The sequence below is a fragment of the Psammomys obesus genome, unplaced genomic scaffold (genome assembly GCF_907164565.1).
Source record: "Psammomys obesus unplaced genomic scaffold, mPsaObe1.curated_primary_1811, whole genome shotgun sequence".
Taxonomy (NCBI): Eukaryota; Metazoa; Chordata; class Mammalia; order Rodentia; family Muridae; genus Psammomys; species Psammomys obesus.
In genome coordinates, this window is record NW_026590859.1 from 4,512,385 (window position 1) to 4,530,188 (window position 17,804).

Sequence of the window (17,804 nt, forward strand, 5' to 3'; positions counted from 1 at the left end):
GGGCGCTCATTTGCCTTTCCTCCCAAGGCCGCCTTCGCAAATCCAAATCTCAGCAGCACCCTTGGAGATGAGCAAATTCCCTTATTGGGATGATAGAGACTAATTTTTCAAATTGATAAACAATTGATTGACTGAATTGGCACAGACAGCACCCTTGCTGCTCACTTGGTTGACTTGGCTGTCCATACAATGAGGTATCAGTGTAGCGTGTAGTTTGAATCTGTGTATACTAGGAAAAGCTGTAGACCTCAACCCCTGGACACAAGCAGTCATCATTCATCCAAACACACTATTCTACATCTCTACTTCTTCAAGGAGGCCTTAGCACGGTTTGAGATGTTCTGCCCATACTGCGGGGCTGATGAGTAATTTCTCCAAGAGTATCTCGGGCTTTTTCTTGAGAGACCACGAACTGTTGAGACTGCTGGTGGGATTATTTCTGGAGTTGTGCGTAGGCAACAATGCCTCATGGGTTTATATGCTCCACATTTCCAAAGACCTGTCACTTCAGTGGCCTGAATATCCATGAGGGGATCTGGACTCGCTTCGCAGGAGGCACCCGGCATTACCTCAGGTCCCCTCAGGTGTTGGTAGTAGTCTGCCCAGCCTTCACGTGTTCCCTGGTCTACCCTAGAAACGTGTCCCTGCTCCTCCACGCCATTTATAGTGGAGAGATTTCAGTCATCAGACTCTCCTCTGCAGCTTCTGAAGCCCAGGGGGCCCCTCTGTCTACACAGGGTTGGCTGTCTGCAGGGATCAGCTCTTCCACAGACATGAAACGACACAGTGTCTGTGTACAAGTTGTGCATACCTTCTTTGTATACTTGAAGTCTTCTGTGCGATGTAGAGTTCCCATTGCAGTCTCAAGGCTGCAGTTCATCAACTGCACTGTTCAATGATAATGTAAGGGAAAAAACTGTGTATGTATTCGGAGAAGATACATTTTTTTTTTCAGACAGCTTTGATTTGAGCTGGGCTGGCTCTGTAGAAGGCCAATTCCACAAGCTCACCTTCCCTTTTCCGGAGGGTAGTTATGAAGTAGACACCAATGGAATTCCCCAAATATACAACCACCACAACAAAAAACAAACAAACAAACAAACAAACAAAAAAACTTCTGGTACAACAACAATTTTGTAGTCAAAATCAAGTGATAGGATGAAGGTTAATAATCTGTCCTTCCCCACAAAAAAACCCAGAGATTGTCTGGGGAATCTTCAGCCATTGTCAGCAACCCCCATCAAAAGTGGTCTCTGAGCCTCTGCTGATTCACACCTTGGCAATGGGCTTTCTTATTTCCCATGAGCAAATCTTTCCTCATTGCCCTGCTGAACCCCGTCTCCTGCCAGCATCTTCAACTCTGCTCACATTGTTCCATCCACCGGAACACAGGGCATGCCCACCAGGTTTAATATTGGCCTAAGCAGAGCTCACTTGTGAAGGGAACGCTGCTACTGAAAACAGTCACATGGAGCATTGTCCAGCAGAACAGGAGTCACCGTGGCTTAGCTCTGCCCCAGCCTCCCACCACACAACATTGGAGCATGTAGGCTATGTTGATTTTGGATAATCTATCCAGGAATGACACCAAGCTTGGCTCTCTTTGCTTTAACCACCTCAGCTGTTAATTGTCATGATGGAAACTAACCTCAAGAACTCCTAGCTTGTCCCAGTACCAGGGGTACACACATCTGAGGGTGAACCCCAGAGGGACAATCCTGGCTCCCAGCAAGAACAACTGGTATGCCCACAGAATTAGTATGCAACAAAAGAACATTTGGCATCTGGAAAATCTGGTAGACCTCAAGTCTGGCTAAGAACAGGGAGGTTATCTAACTATGACCTGCACGCCAGGTCCGACTCGTAGTCTCTTTTTGGCAGCCCCTGTGCTAAGAATGGCTTTTGTGTTCTTCAGCAGTTGTAGGAAGGAAGATTATGTATCTGAGAGCCAGCGTTTATCAAGGTTACCAGCCTCTGCTGGGGGTCACTCTCCTTGAAAATATGAACTAGCTGAGATCCTTCCAGCTTCTGAAGCCACAGAACTGCACACCTGCTTGATGGAGTTACCTTGGTCTAGCCTTTGCCACAACAGCCTCATAGATGGGCAGTCCGAGCAGAGCGTTTTCAGGGACTTCTAAGATTTCAGAACTCTGTGACACATCTCTGGGAGTTGGAAGGAGATCCTTGATTTTAGTTTCTGATGCCTTTACTTGCTGTTCGTCTTATTTTTATCTGTTTTAATTCAGATTCATTGTTTTGAGACATGAGAAGAATTTGAGAAGGAAGGAAAATTTACAACCCTACCCCCATCCCCCAGCAAATCCCAACAATTATGGTTTCCTAATATGTCACTTCAAGACAAATAAAGTGGCTATTTCTACTATACCCTAGGACTGAATTTCAGCCCTACAAAATTAATGTGAAAAAATCTATAAAGACGTTTTCATCTTGCTATCAGGTTGCTAGTACCAACTTCTCCGAGAGTATGGAAAAGATGAATTTGTCTATTTTATTTTCTGTCCACAGCCATGTGTGTGCATAGTTTAAATGTATGCACAGATTCTTAACAGGGAAGAAAGATGGTAAGACATTTTTCTACTACCTGGGAGTCATGGTTGCTGAAGATGCTGCCTTCTAGGATCCTGTTTCTGGATGTGTGTGGTAGCAACAGCTTAAAGGTGTCAAAACTGTATAGGGGAGTTCTGAATTTTCTAAATACCTGGTTTGTAGAAGGCAGAGACTGCCATTCAGATATGGAAACAGAGAAAATGCCCAGGTCTTTCTTCACTTGTAGTCCATGCTATTGTGGGCAGAAGTGCCGAAGGGGTGTCCAGCCCACCCCACACAGCAAGGTCCAGTTCCTGTGATTCTTGTCCACGGGGTTTTACTGCTCATGCAAGGTAGGTCCTTGCTTCTTCCTTGGCTGTCTCCCTGTGACTGCTCCTTTCCAGAGCGGCCTCCTTGGTGGACTCTGAGGGCTGTGGCATTGACGCAGAGATGCTGCTGGGGCAGGCCACAGGTCTTGCCTGGGAGTAAGCTGCCATGGGCCCAGTAAAGACCATTGCAGCGGAGCACACAAAGGGACTGCTTTCCTCCAGCCAGCTTCCCTAATCACCCTCTGGCCGGCTGCGAGGCTCTGGGGTAGATATCCACTAGGTCTCTTCCTGGGACCAGGGCCTGTCCCTCAACCCCCATAGCCCTCCCACATTAACATGACATTGCCTGATGCGTGCAGGCTGGGAGCAGCTTCCACCAGCTGAACCCTCTGATCCCCAACTCACTGGAGAGTCTGGCTTTGGGATTTTGGCAAGAAGGCCTATAGCCCATGGGGTCAGCATGAATAAAGATTTCTTTCTTCCTTTCCTTTTTAAAAGTCAAACATCAACTGAAACTCTTCCCAAAGCACCCTCTGCCCCCTTCCCTCCCCCCCCTCCCCCTGCCTCCTTCTCTCTCTCTCTCTCTCTCTCTCTCTCTCTCTCTCTCTCTTTCTCACACACACACACACACACACACACACAAAACCCCTTTCTTTTAACAGTTCCTCACCTGAGAAAATCTACTCTGTAAAATTTGATCACCAAATCCATTCTAAAGCAATCTTATCGTTTTGAAGGTGTGTTTACCCAGCTTTGTAGGAACAGACAGTTTGAAGGCCACATACTTTTCAAACCTTGGTTGCAACACGTTTGCCCCATTTTGAAACTGTCTTCATCCAGCCGAGGAAAAGGAAAATCTGTTTGACAAAGTGCCACTCTGGCCAGTTTATCTTGTAATATGGCTTTAGCTCACCGGGTCTATTGATTTTCTTAAATTAATGTTTACAGAATGCTACTGAATTTTGCTCAACAGAACATTGTTCTTTTGTAGCTTTGTTTTAAAATAAAAGGGGGTTGAGAAAACACAAGGTACCTGTGTTCTTTTGCTTAAACCAAGGAAACACAGTTTTTTGTTTGTTTGGTTTTTTCCTGTGTGTGTTTTGAAAACATTTCCTAAGAGTATTTATTCTTCAGATGTTTAAGGGGCTAAATGCGTAGTTAGGAAATGGGTTCCCTCTTGGGGCCCCACATTACATGAGTATTAAACTAATTGAATCCTCCAAGGTGGATTGAAAGTTGAATGTCCCTGCAGCATAAGAGCGTGGGAGGTTTTAGGCCTAATACTCGTTGCTGTGAAGACCTCTCTTCTTTGTGCTAACTCTGGAGGCTGCCTTCCTCCTTGTGCACAGGTGGAGCTTCAGAGCATCCTCACCAATTCACATGCTCTTTGGCCCTTTGGCGAGGACTCTGAACAGGTTGCCTGACCCTTAGACCATGGTGCTCAGGGTTAATACATATTCACACTGTAAAGATGACTCAAAACTGGCCCTTCCTGAGGAAGAACGTGCTTTGCCTCAGCCAGTGTCACCAGAGAGGGTGAGAGGCTAGGTCCCAAAGATGAAATGAGCAAAACAAAACACAGAGCATCTGTGCATTTAGCCCTGCCAATAACATCACCCAAGCAGACCTGAGAGCATGGCTCAGAACCAGGCTTTGCTCGTGCGTATTAGCCACAGTGAGACGGTTCACAAGAGTCATGACTCTGTTTGGAACTTTCCGTCCACCATCTTGCTTGGGTATGCCTTCCCACGCCCATTACCTGCAGGAGGTACCGGGAGAGAGTCTTATGATGCACCATTAGCACCCTGCACCTCCCTGTCTCCTGAAGGCCAGCAGTCTGGGCTGTCCCCACAGCACAAGGGCATGTGTGGCTGGCCTCTCGGGACTGTGTTTCATAGCCCTGTGGTTTCTCTTTTCTGCCTCTGGCAGAAGTTAGGGTGAGCAACACAGAGGCGAGGAGCCGAGATAGCGTATCTGTTCTGGCTGATTATCTCTGGGAAGAGCAACTGCACCATCCTTGTTCATCCATCCAGGGCCACTCAGAGCTGCAGGACAAGTCCCCAGCTCACAGCACTGCTGTCAGGAGGCAGGTTTCTTCTTGATCAATATTTACTTAACAAACAGCAGGGATGGGCGAGTTTGTTTAGAGGACTCGTGTGCCCACCAGGGCGAATGGCTAGGAAAGAACTTCAGTGCTTCTCTCTGTCTCCGGGACCTTCATGCGCCAGGCGCGCACGCATGAGGGAATGCCCTTTCTCTCCTGCACTCTTCCAAAGACATTCATTCAGAAGTCATCTGGAAAATGCCTTGGTGTCTCTGCTTGGGACAGTGCTCAGACTTGCAGAGGGTTTGCGATATATGTTTAGTTCTGGATGAAGTTTTAGAGTCTGATTTCTCACCGCACCTCTGTGCAGGTTACACTTTCTGGAGAGGGCCTTTAGGATTAATTGAGATTACATGGATGCTACCCTAACCACCTCCTGATAAGTGGAAGAGAAGAAACTGCATGAGAAAACAGTAAAAGTACTTTAACAAGGCCATATATATATATATATATATATATATATATATATATATATATACAGTAAATATATAAACATGTGTTCACATGTGTGTGTATGTATTAAGTCCTCATCCCCCCCCCCAAGGGGCTCTGCAGAGCTGCTTACCCAGCGCCAAGCCTCAGATGTGTTTAACTCTCCTGTAAATACAGATTCTGCGGGATTCAGCGATGCTGAAGTTGAGACCAGTTTTCTTTCAACTTCATTGATACAATGGTTTGCCAGCGTCAGCCCCTGCCTTCAGTGTGGGTGACTGGGAGGCATCTGCGGCTACTTTGAGAGGTTTTGTTTCCGTGAATGGGGAGAGTCTGGGGGTGCTGGGGGTGGGGGGTTATTTATTTATTTGATTTGGTGTGTCCCAGAGTTGTAAAAAGCTGTGTGAAATATTCATGCAGAACGGTCTGAGAAGCCGGTTTCTCTTGTATTTACTGCACAGTAGAACAGCCACAGCGGATTAGTTCTACAATACCCGTAACAAAAGCCCAACAGCTGATGCATGTGATGTTAGGAGGTGACAGAACAGTTAAAGTATGCTGCTGGCTACGGGCAGGCCGTCAGCAGATGCAGACAAAAGGCTGTGACAAGAATAACTCTCTCTCCAAGGCAAGCAGCGAAGAGTATCCAAAATACCAGCACCCTTGTCTCCTTGACATTGTCTTCTTGCAGTCAGCATTTTATTGCCCTTTTATAGTATTAAAAAAAAAGTAGAGAAGGAAGAAGAAAGAAAAGCCACACACAAACTAATTCACCAAAATACAAGGCAAGGCAGCCCTTCCTCACCCCTCAGGCCACCCCTGTCCATTCTTACAGACACCTTCCATTTTTATGTTGAAATTTGAGGGGAAAAAATTAGCTTGAAAGATAGTGTCAAAAAGATCTTCTTACTAAGGTTGGAATCTGTTGATAGGCTGAGCCGGCCATTGGCTGTTGGTTCTTGAGGACGAGCTAGGGAGGGAGGCCTGGCTTGTTTTCTATCCATTTCAGTAAAGATGATTCTGTTGGTGAGCTGAAGCCAGTGGTCCCGTTTTTGAAGGGGATCAAGAGTAGAGGAGTGTCCACAGGGACCTGAGCAAAGGGCAGGGTTATGGTCCCCCACAAGAGGCCAATGAATGAGCTGATGGATGCTTCAGAGGTGTGAAATATCAGCTTCTCTGTCTCCAGAAAATAGGAGAGACTGTCTTCTTTTTAACCTTTGTAATCCCCCTCTATTCTCTGTGACATTCATTCAGCTGCCAAGAGCGTTTGGCAAGGTTTGGGCCAGCGAGCACACTTCCAGTGACCGCTAACCTTGGTATGTCCTGACACTTATGATGAGTGTCTGCAGGACACAGAAGGCAGGCAGCCTGCTATGTCAGGCTTTCATTATGGACTGCAGAGGCTAGGGACAGCCAGTTTAATAAAACAAATCATCCTTGAAGGTAAAGCAACTGAGAAGAGGAGGAGGAAGACAGGAGGGGGATGTCTTTGCCACTCAATCCTCTGAGAGAGAGGGAGAGAGAGAGAACAGCAGCAGCAAAACATCCATTCACCCACCCACCCTCCTGCTTGTGTGTGGTGCCCAGCTGTGGACTCAGCAGATGTGAACCCTTTTCTTCCGTCCTCCCGAAGTCCACCAGCGACTGGCTCACACTGATCAATAAGCAAGAGCAAGTAATTGTGATGGAATGGATAGATGCTTGTGGCCATCTCCCCCCAGAGTGACCAGTGTATTCAAATACCTCATCACCAGTCTTTTTTTTTTTTTTTAAATGTCAAGGCGAGACCATTTGGGGTGAGGCTCCTCAGCTGGGATGCCTTTTTATCAGAGCAAAGTTTCCACTCTCCCTCCTGAAGAACTCCCGGCCAAGCAGCTCCCACAATAGACTCCCAGTTCTGCCAAAGACTTTGGAAGCCTTTTGTTTTTCCCCTGTGGCATGTCCAAAGGCCTGGCCTCCCCCTCCCCCGCCCCCAGCGGCCTGCATTGTCTTGCATTCCAGTGGCTTGATTGACTGTCGCACCTGATGCTGAGGAGACTCGAGGGTTCATTGTGGAGATTGTTGGGTTCTATTAAAAGAAACCGAGATAAGGGATTACTTGTCACTAGGGGCTTTTCTGCAGATGTTTATTAGTGATTGGAAAGCCATTAGGTGTGAGGAGGTGCACAAACATGGGTGATATCACCTTCCTAAACCTGAACCCCGATGCCCCCCGAGTGTCAGGGAGATGTTGTTCTATGCTGGTAAGTGAAGGTGGAGAAAGGTTCTGAGCAGAGGGCCAAGGCTCCTGTTTTCGTGGGTGAGATCTCCACCTGTGGGTGGAACCCCTCGACTCTCTCAGAATAGCAGCTGCTACCCCACACTCCTTCTGGAGCCAACAACAGATGAGCTGAGCCCGTGTCAGCAGGTCCCCAAGAAGCCTTCGCCCCACACAGCCTTCTGCGTTCCCACTGCCCAGAGCAAGCAGTACATTAGCAAGCTGCTTCACTGTGCACAAAGAGGACACCAGTCCCAATAGCCAAAACAGCAGCCGGTAACTCTCTTCACCCATTTCTGTTTCTATTTACATTAAAGTTCCTGGCTCCTTGGAGATGGTTTTCCTCAGTTATAGATACATAGCTTGACAGGAAGTCATTGCCTTATGGGAGACAAGCTGCCTTTATAAAAAGCACTGAAGCATCCTGGGGAGGTGGTTCATGCCTATAACCCCAGCACTCAGGGAGGCAGAGGCAGGCTGATCTCTGTGAGTTCGGAGCCAGCCTGATCTACAAAATGAGTCCAGGACAGCCAGGGCTACACAAAGAAACCCTCTTTTGAAAACCAAACAAACAAAAAGCATTGAGGCCTGGCTTGGGGTACAGGTCTGTCAACACAGCACCCAGGAAGGTAGAGGCAGGTGGATTACTAATTCAAGGTCATCTTCATGAGACCCTGCCTAAAAAAATAAAAAAGAAGGAAAAAAGCAAAAGAGACCCTACCTCAAAAAGAAAGAAAGAAAGAAAGAAAGAGGAAGAAAGGAAGAAAAAAGGCAAAAAGAGAAGAAAAAAAACCCAAAATAAGTAATAAATAAAAGTAAGTAAGTAGTGGGAACTAATCCAAAGGAGGTCAGCACATGTTAGCAGAAAGGCATCTTAGTTCGTGCTCATCTTTATCTCACAATTTCACCATCTCAGGGGATCTCGTAGGTTTTTTTAAATTTAATTTTTTTAAACTATAAAATGGTGATTTCTGAGATCCATGCTGCTCAAAATTATATCTTTCTGCGAATCTGTTTCTTTCTTTTTTTTTTTTTTTTTGTTTTTGTTTGTTTTTTGGTAGTGGGACTGAGCGTCAAAGCCAGAGCCGCATACAGGCCAGGGAAATAACTACCACTGAGCTGCACCCACCCTGCGCTCCCTCCCCTCAAAGCCCCGAGGGAGAATATCAATAGACTACAAAGCACTGTGGGGTGCAGCAGACAGGAAAGGGCTCCTCATTAAGGACAGCAGTGTTTGTGGAACGGTTATAAAAGGCCCCACGGAACACGAAGGTGACACAGAACGAAGACCTAGGCTCCCCAGCCAGAGACATCTTAGGGTGCAGACACTGAAACCAGTTGCGAGGAGGTGAAAAGCAGACACAGTACACAGCTGCCCTGTCACAGGGCAGCTGGCAACAATGACCCCAAGAAATGACTGTTCAAAATGGGACAAGCGCCCCCTAAGCTAAGGGTATGGCCTCTGAGAAAGTGGGCAGAGACTTAGCCCAATCCCTGATGTCCCTCTGTCCTCAGTCAAGTACTAAACTCCCCTTCTCCCTTCAGGGCCTGTGCTGGTATAGGGTTATCTAGACAGTTCTGCTCTTGACAGTTTCCACAAGGCCTTCTCCCTGCCCCTGGAACTGTGTATGTGTGTGTGTGTGTTTGTGTGTGTGTGTGTGGTGGGGATGTTCTTGGAGTGCGTGGGGCTTCTGGTTCCGGCTTGCTCACTTTTTCTAGAGTTCACCCTCCCCCCCATCTCTCAGAGGTCACTGTTTCCTGCAGCTCCGGGCTTGTTCAAGGAGCACAGGGTCTCATGGAGGTTCTGTTGCCAGCAGCCAGTGAGAGCACACTGCTTGCACACTGATCTCTGCTGGTGTAGCTTCTGGCTGCAGACCCATGCCTTAGCCACGTGTCCTCTCTCAGTAAGGCCCTCATGCCATGACTTGTCATTGGGTGGGAACACGATGCTCTGTCCAGGAAATCCACATGCGCACAGGTGCTTCCGGGGGACTGTGTGCACTCTCGGCAGGCTGGTGGCTGCCCAGCCAGGAAGAGGAGGGTCCTTGGTGTTCTTCCAGTCATCTCTGTCCTCACAGGCCAACGTAAATGCTTTGGGGACCAATTACTCAATACCCTCCTTTGTTTCAGAGACACAGTCTCCGAGTAGCCCCAGCTGGCCTGGAGCTCACAGAGATCCAAGATGCTGTGATTAAAGATGTGGGCTATTATGCCAGGCTCCTTCCCTTTTCTAGAGTCCATTTCGGGACCTTTCACTTTTTTGTCCTGGGAAGTTACAAGATTTTCCAAAGGAACGATTGGCTTGCTATTGGACACTGCTTGTTTTAGCTCTGTGTCACCTAGCACCATGTGTGTGCATACACATGCAAGCACACGTGTCTATGCCTGTGCGTGCACCTGCTGGGAAAAGGCAGAGAGGAAGGGCTTGAACTCACAGGACAATAATCTCCCTGGTGTTCCAGTAGTTGACACTTCTGAACTGCAGTAAAGAAGGTCTTTCATGCTACATCTGTGAGGATGTGTGTCTTCGCTACTACCATGCGCTTATGTCCTCAGACATCTGAATTTAGTGTAAAAAGAAGATCTCACTAGTGCATTCTGGGAAAATCATGACTTTGTATAATTATTTTTTGAATCCGTCATGCTGATGTGGACACAGATAGTCCGTACTTGACCGTGAGTTACTTTGAAGGAATACTAAGTATTCTTCTCACACTATTCAGCCAATGAGTAAAAGAATGCAGACAGACAGACAGCTCACATACACTAACTGCTGTGGAAGCAAGGAGGGATTGACAATAGAAATTCTGAAAAGATCACTTGGGGAATGATAATCTTGGAGTAGGATGACCTTGAGTGACTTCTTTTGCTCCCTCCATGCCTCCGCTTTCTCGATGCATAATTGAGGTAATAACATCTTACACAGAGGTTGCAAGGATGGAACGGCGTTCAGTGTAATGTAACATGGTGCCTGAGAGAGCAAATACTCAGTGTTAGTTTTTACAGCAATGACCAGCTACACAAACTACCGTCTAAGGAGCAGTTCTAATGTCCAAGCAAAAGGTAGTGATTCAGGATTCAGTTTAAGTTTCATAACTCTGGACTTTGTGTTGTCTTATCCCTTTATGGTACTGATTGTTTTAATAAATAATTGGGCATTCGAGACAACCATTCCCCAGTACATATAGGAAAAAGATCTTAGAATTTCTTCATTGAAGTTAGGGACTTCGTTTATATAGAAGCCCAACATGTGTTATTCTGCTCTGAGAACACATTGGGTTTTTTTTTTTTTTCATACTGAAAGTCAAAAAGAGAAAGGAATCAAATTCTGAGAAAGGAGTTGGCAAGTTCCTTCCAGAATGGGTCTGCTTACCCACCTGAGGACATGGGTCTCCTTTCTCTACTATGGTGTTCGCAGTGAACCCCTGGTGTCGGTGGGTCCCCAGTCTCCTCCGCGCAAGTCTCTTCTGAGCCCCGTGAGAAGGCTGCCTCAATCGGTGCTGCTGTATCGACAGCTCTGCAGAAGAGAATAGAGGCCAGCCATTTTTAGAAAATGCAGGTGCTGCCTAAAGCCCCCTTCTGAGCGCGTGGCGTTAGCTCGGGTTCCTTTGAAGAACTGCAGACTGGAAACTGAAAACTTTCCTAATACCATTGTCTCCTCGTATCAGCAGGTTCCAGAGAGATTCCTGGAAGTTGCGCAGATCACATTACGGGAGTTTTTCAATGCCATCATTGCAGGCAAAGACGTGGATCCCTCGTGGAAGAAGGCCATCTACAAGGTCATCTGCAAGCTGGATAGCGAAGTCCCCGAGATTTTCAAATCCCCGAACTGCCTACAGGACCTCCTTCACGAGTAGACTGCAACTCTTTTGAATGTATGAGTAGAAGAGGTCTCCCTGGATGTCCACCTTCCCTGTGTCTAGATTTTGAGTTCTTCTACATGTGTGGGGGAGGCATGTTATGTCATGATGTCGGCTGGTGGTTCCTGCTCGTCTTCTCTGGGTTCCCTTTATTTTCCCCCATTACAAGGAGATGGGTATTTTCCTTCTTTGCCTTTAGTTTACTTTTGCCCAAGGCCCTTAATATTTGGAGACTTAAGGTAGGGTTGATTTTCAGGAAGAGGGAATGTCAGCCTGTGTAAAGTCTACATGAGCCAAGGGTGCTCTGCTCACTTGAAAGCTTAGTGTAAATGGCGGTCAGCAGAGCGGACCCGTGACTGCGGCACCCACAGACTATGACTCGCATACCCTGTGCTGTGTCTCTGGTTTCTAGGGGTAAGAAGCTCCGAAAAGCCCAAGGAAAGCACTTCACACACTGGAATACTGTGTTTGGTTCGAGCCCGAGAGATAAGTGACTTTTTCTTAAACCAGTGCCGGCGGCAGCTGGCCAGCTTGCACTGCACAAGCGTCCTCAGAGGACAGGTTTTTAGGAAGATTGCCTCCAAGCCTTTCATGAGAGAAATGGCCAACACCCTCAGACTAGCTTCTGTACAACACCGACTCTCTGGAGGTGAGGCAGGGAGTCCATGCAGGTCAGCCTGCCATCTCTGCGTTCTTAGAACAGGCCCTTGGTGAGACGTGAGCTCAGAGGTGTCGCCCCAGAGAGAACCCAGTGCTTTGTCGTCAGTTCCTATTTATTTTGCTTCAGATATTAAAAGGCATGTACTTTTCAAATGTAGCCTTTGCTCCACTTTTCTTTATATGCTTAGCATTGCTGTTGCTGTTTGACCCTTTTTCTTCTCCTGAAACACTAATTTCTGGATACCTTTCTACAGTTAGGAATTAAGAGATCCACTGACCGTGAAACCCTTGCCTACTCTTAGGACACACTGACAGCTGCTAGCAGACCAGACCTTCACTTCCTGTGAGGACAGCGCCCAGCAATGGCTCATTGCTTCTGGGTATGCCAGGGTGGCATTCCCTCTCTTCTCTTTGGCTACAAAATCTCAAAGAGGCTGCTGGTGTCTCTTCAGAAGCTCATACTGACCAAAGTGTGAGAAGACTGTACAGGTTAGTTTGGGGCTACCCCAGAACACACGATTTCAGCACACTGAGAAAGCTAGCTGCTATTCACCCATTCTCAAATGGCTCTCCCCACAACCCCCAGTTTTTTGATGATCTACCATGTCCTATACTTGCATTTAAAATGCTGAATATCATTCTCAATTGTTTTCTTAGTTGGATTTTTATGTACCGGCACAGTCAACAGCATCATTCACCCTAATAGGGTGCTCCAGGCCCCTACTTTCCCTTAGATAATTTGACATACACACTGTAAAAATGACACAGAAACAGATCTGGCATTTAAAGCATAAAGAACAGAAATGTAATTTTTCCTCAATTTTTTTTTTAATTAAAAAAACCCAACAACAGCAGCGTTTGACTTTGGAGGACGCGGGGCAGCCCTGTGACTGTCTAGCTGGATCACTGCAATTCAACAGCATTTATAAATTCTGCTGATGGGCAGGGATGTATGAACACAGTTATTGTCAGCACAAAGCTTTAAAACCTGCTGACTTTAAGCTGAATAGTGCAGCCCTGAGAGGTCCCGGCATCTTCCGGGAGACCAGAAGGCCCTGGTGATAGAGTGTGGACTAGCATGGTCATTGCTGTTCATTCCCTACGATGGCATCTCTCAGTGCTCACGCACCCATGCACATATAATTACATACATGCATTTAGAATTGTTAGAATATATTTGTTATTTTTCTGGCTACCTTTAAAACTACCAGGTAACCAATCATAGCACCAAAATAAAATACTCAGAATCAAACAGCAAAGTCAGGAGCCCAAAGTATTGTGCAGTATGGAAGTCTTTGACCTGCTTTGCTTCGGACCCAGGGCACTGTGGCTCCTACAAGGGTCCAGCAGGGTCCTAGCTGTGCTGAGGCACATGCCAGTCAGAACTCCCCAACGTTGGCCTTTGCAAGGCCAGAGGCGAAGCTGCAGTGTAGATACCCGGGTAGACAGATTGCTAGCTATCTTCGCCGTCTGGGGCAAATGAATATTGATTCTAGGTTTATTTGGATTTTTAAAATATTGTTTTCCCTCTGCCTTTCTAATTTCAATAGATAAATGTAGCAAAAAAACAAAAATTGTGTTTCCTACTGAATGTCAGTGCCCTTAGCTCCTGGAATCTCCTGTCAGTGTTCAGCAAGGCTGGAGATGATGCCACCCTGTCAGGGCGAGGGCAGACTGGGCTCTGTGCTGGAAGCAGGTCTCTGTGGCTTTGCACTGAGGTGTGGCCCCCTGAACGGCCACCTCACCGTGTGTCTCCCAGGACAACACTGAAGACGACAGCGCCGTCTCTCCACACTCCCGTCAAGCAGCTGTTTTTTTTTGACAGAACAGAAACAACCAGGAAAGTAAATAAAATAAAATTACGATCTTTCAAACCTTAGTTCAGCTCTCACCCAGTAAAGAAGCGCTTTGTGCACAGGGGAAGGTTTGCTTTTCACAGGGGGAGCGTGGGGACCGGCTCTAAATTCACTCCTTTCTTGCTGACCCTCTATTACTTTTGCGTGTACACTCAAGGTGATAGTCTGTGCCTAGATCTAAAATGCACCAGCGCAGGATTTTTAAAATCCTTCAAAATACCAGTTCTTTCCCCACAAGTTCAACTGTTCTTGTGCCTTCTGTGGCTTTCTGTTTCATCTCTTTTTACTTTTATTTCCAACTACAGCTGCAATAAACACTAATTTTTTTTTTCTGGCTGTTTGACATGATGTTGATAGCTATGCATATTTTGCGTCTTTTTAAAGCAAAGCAGGAGAATAATGTTTTTGAAGAAGAGAAATTTTTAGAACAGTTTGATACACTGCAAATTATTTTTTTCCTCAATTGTTTGAGCAGCATTCGAGTTTTGGAGATTCTTGTAGAAGCCAATTTTTTTGTAACTGTGGTGTAACTCTTGTGTTTTAATTCGCCTAATGAGAAGCACTATAGAAGCAATACTTCATACCACGTGCAATGTGTGTGCAGAGGTGTGGGTCTGAACACACAGACACACACATGTAAAAATATACATATGTATGTGTGTGAAGTGGAACGCTTACCCTTTCTTATCTAGACTTAAGAATTTCTTTTAGGCATTTGTTACGTTTTGTGAAAAGAATGTTCTATTTGCAACAACACTTCTTACTGTCTCTCTGGCTGTTCAATGGAGATGTTTTGCATTAAATGGTAAAAAAAAATATGTGGACGATGTTAGGATCTAGTAATTATTTCAGTAAATGTTCACCCCCATATTCCTGAAGTTTGCTTTGTGCCTCTGAGTATTACTTAACTGAAGTGTTTCATGTTTGAAGAATCCTTGTTACCGTGCTAGGAATATGGGTAAATATCATTTTTAAAAAATTTTAAACCATCAAAACAAAAACACTAAAGCAAAGGGGAACTTTTATAAGGAAATGTAAATATTTAGCCTCATGGCTGTTGTTACATTAAGACATGAGATCTTAATAAGTAGCTACAGTCTCGCAGCAGCTGTTGACTTTATTAGGGACACTACAGTGACTGTACAGGAAGTTGAAAGCATTCTCAAGAGTCCTGCTCTCTACTTGCACAAGATGACAGTCTCTCTCTCTATCGGATGTCCAGGGCGAGGGCGTGTCTGTAAATCTATGATATTTCTTTTCTGTGTACAAGAAGACAGTAAGTAATCACCGACATCCCCACACACATGCAGGTTGATATTGCCTACTTAGCTAAGGAGTTTGGGGTGGGGGGAGTCAAGCATAGACTGCTCCCCAAAAGCAACCTAATCAAAGCAGGACTGGTTCACAGATACTCCCCAGAGCAGCAGTGTGTGTCAGGACGTGGACAGTCTCTCTGCTGTGTGTATTATAGAGTATTCATTAGTGCGAGCCGCACGACTGTTTCCTCCTGGTGTAAACTCCGCGTCTGCGGATCACAGCATCGTCTTTAGAGGCTCCCCTTGAAAAACATAACGGTTGGCATGCGTCAGTCGCTCGCAGTGGTACATGCAAGGAAGCTCAGCCTTGCCTCGGTAGACCCATTGGTTTTCAACCATCTAAAACCCTGAAGCGGAAATGCTCATCCTCAGAGCTGGGTTCCAAACTGGTGTTTAACCTCTGCATCCTTCTGAGTGATTCTCCTAAGACTCTGGAAGCGTGTGTGCTTTGCGTCTTCTCAACTGAGCCCTCTCCCCAGTCAGGCACCCTAAGGTGCACACAAGTGAAAGGCAGGCAAACGGCTGGCCTGCCTTTGTGAAAATGGAGTCACTGGATTACAAAAAATAACCAATTCTTCTGCATAGGAAGGAAGAGAGCATTTTAAAGTTGTATATTGCCACTTCAAATTCAGACTTAGGGAAAATGACGTATGTGGAGTTGGTCTCAGCTCTCTAGAAGAATCAAAGGCCACAGCTTCCCCCAACATTGTCCCAGCCATTTCTCATATGTACATAGTATAAACCGTGACAAACACTGCCTTTATATTATTTAGCAATATGTTGTAAATAGCATTATGAAGCTCTTTTTTGTAATAAAGACCCTTTGATTTGAATATAGTACAAATAACTGAACTGATAAAGTCAATTTTTGATTTTTTTTTAGCTAGAAGCAATTTCAATTGTGCATTTTTGTTATTGTCTATTGTTCTGAAGACTGCATAATTTATTGGTTTAATTTATCCTAATTTATTTGATGAAGGTGTACAATTTTGTATTACCAAGGATGTACTGTAATATTAATTGATAGGATAAAAACAGTGAGACTCCCTGTCCATATTCAAAAGAAAACAAAAAGGTGCCGTAGATAATTGATCTTAAAGGAAAAAGTAAAACAATTTAGTCTGGCAGCTACTAAATTTTAAAACAAGGAAAAAATAAAGGACAATGCTGCCGTGGGGCGGGAGGGTTTCCGGTGTGTGTTTGAAGCTTTTCTATACTCTCCGAACTTTGACCGTTTGCTTTGTCCCACTAACGGGTGCAGTAGTTCGCTGCCTTGTGTGCCTTCCATCTTCTCCTGAACTGAATGTATGTGCAGTATATATGCAAGCTTGTGCAAAATAAAATATACATGACAAGCTCATGTCGTCTGTGCTTTTTTTCTGAAAATGCGGGACATTTCATTTGGACCTGTGAGGCTTCAGGCTGGTATGGCTAATATCACGTATGTAGCTTTCCATCCAATGTTGCCCTTACTCATATAACCCAACATTTCTCCAGGCAAGGCCAGGAGATCTTCTTTCTGTGGCAGGAGGCTTGCTATAATGGCGTGATTTCTTTGTAGAAGCTCTCTGATTGGTTGACCTTCAGTTTGAGGGAAGAGAAATGTAGATGCCTCCTGGGTAAGCCAGATGTAGAAACACACGTCTTTAATCTCAGCATTCACATAGTAAGACGGGGAAGGATGAAGACAGGAGACACTGGGAAGCTTGCAAGCCAGCTAGCCCAAGAGTGTGAAGACCAGCAAGCCTTGGGTAGAGAGACCAGCTAGCCTGGGGTAGAGAGACCAGCTAGCCTGGGGTAGACAGACCAGCTAGCCTGGGGTAGACAGACCAGCTAGCCTGGGGTAGACAGACCAGCTAGCCTGGGGTAGACAGACCAGCTAGCCTGGGGTAGACAGACCAGCTAGCCTGGGGTAGAGAGACAAGCTAGCCTGGGGTAGAGAGATAAGCTAGCCTGGGGTAGAGAGACAAGCTAGCCTGGGGTAGAGAGACAAGCTAGCCTGGGGTAGATAGACCAGCTAGCCTAGGGCGGATAGAAAAGCTAGTCTTGGGGCACACAGAGTCAAACAAGATCCAGTCTCAAACAAGGTTAAAAAACAAACAGACAAAAAAAAAAAAAAAAAAAAAAAAGAAGCTACACCTCCGAGTGTATGCGTATTCACACTCACACTCATGGAAACACACTCAAAAGTCTTGTAGTGTATAGAAACCCTTTAAGCTGCCAATTCTTCTGTCAACTAGAAAGAGAAAAGATGGTCTTCAAGTTCATGTAATAACAAGTTACTCAACCATGGGTCTTATGTTCCCATGTTAGACTCAGAAATACGAAAGTGAACAACTTCAATATCTTCCCAAAAGGTTCCTTTGGATATTACTGGCAGCCTGTCTCCTACTGCTCTGCGTAGTGTGGGGCTTTAGAAAACAGTCTTTATTTCTTTTGTTTT

The 17,804-nt window shown here is 45.8% G+C and overlaps 1 protein-coding gene across 6 annotated transcripts in view; it reads left to right on the top strand.

Annotated features, from left to right (window-relative positions):
- Prox1 (prospero homeobox 1) overlaps positions 1-16,721 on the top strand; it is a 50,855-nt gene extending 34,134 nt beyond the window's left edge. For 4 of the 6 annotated variants that reach the window (XM_055609272.1, XM_055609270.1, XM_055609271.1 and 1 more), the window contains exon 5: positions 11,338-16,721. In XM_055609272.1, coding sequence (XP_055465247.1) covers positions 11,338-11,526 — 189 coding nt within the window. In that variant the 3' untranslated portion in view covers positions 11,527-16,721. The remainder of the gene's footprint in view (positions 1-11,337) is intronic. The other 2 variants (XM_055609273.1, XM_055609274.1) reach the window with 2 other exon arrangements.
- The last annotated feature ends 1,083 nt before the right edge of the window (positions 16,722-17,804 follow it).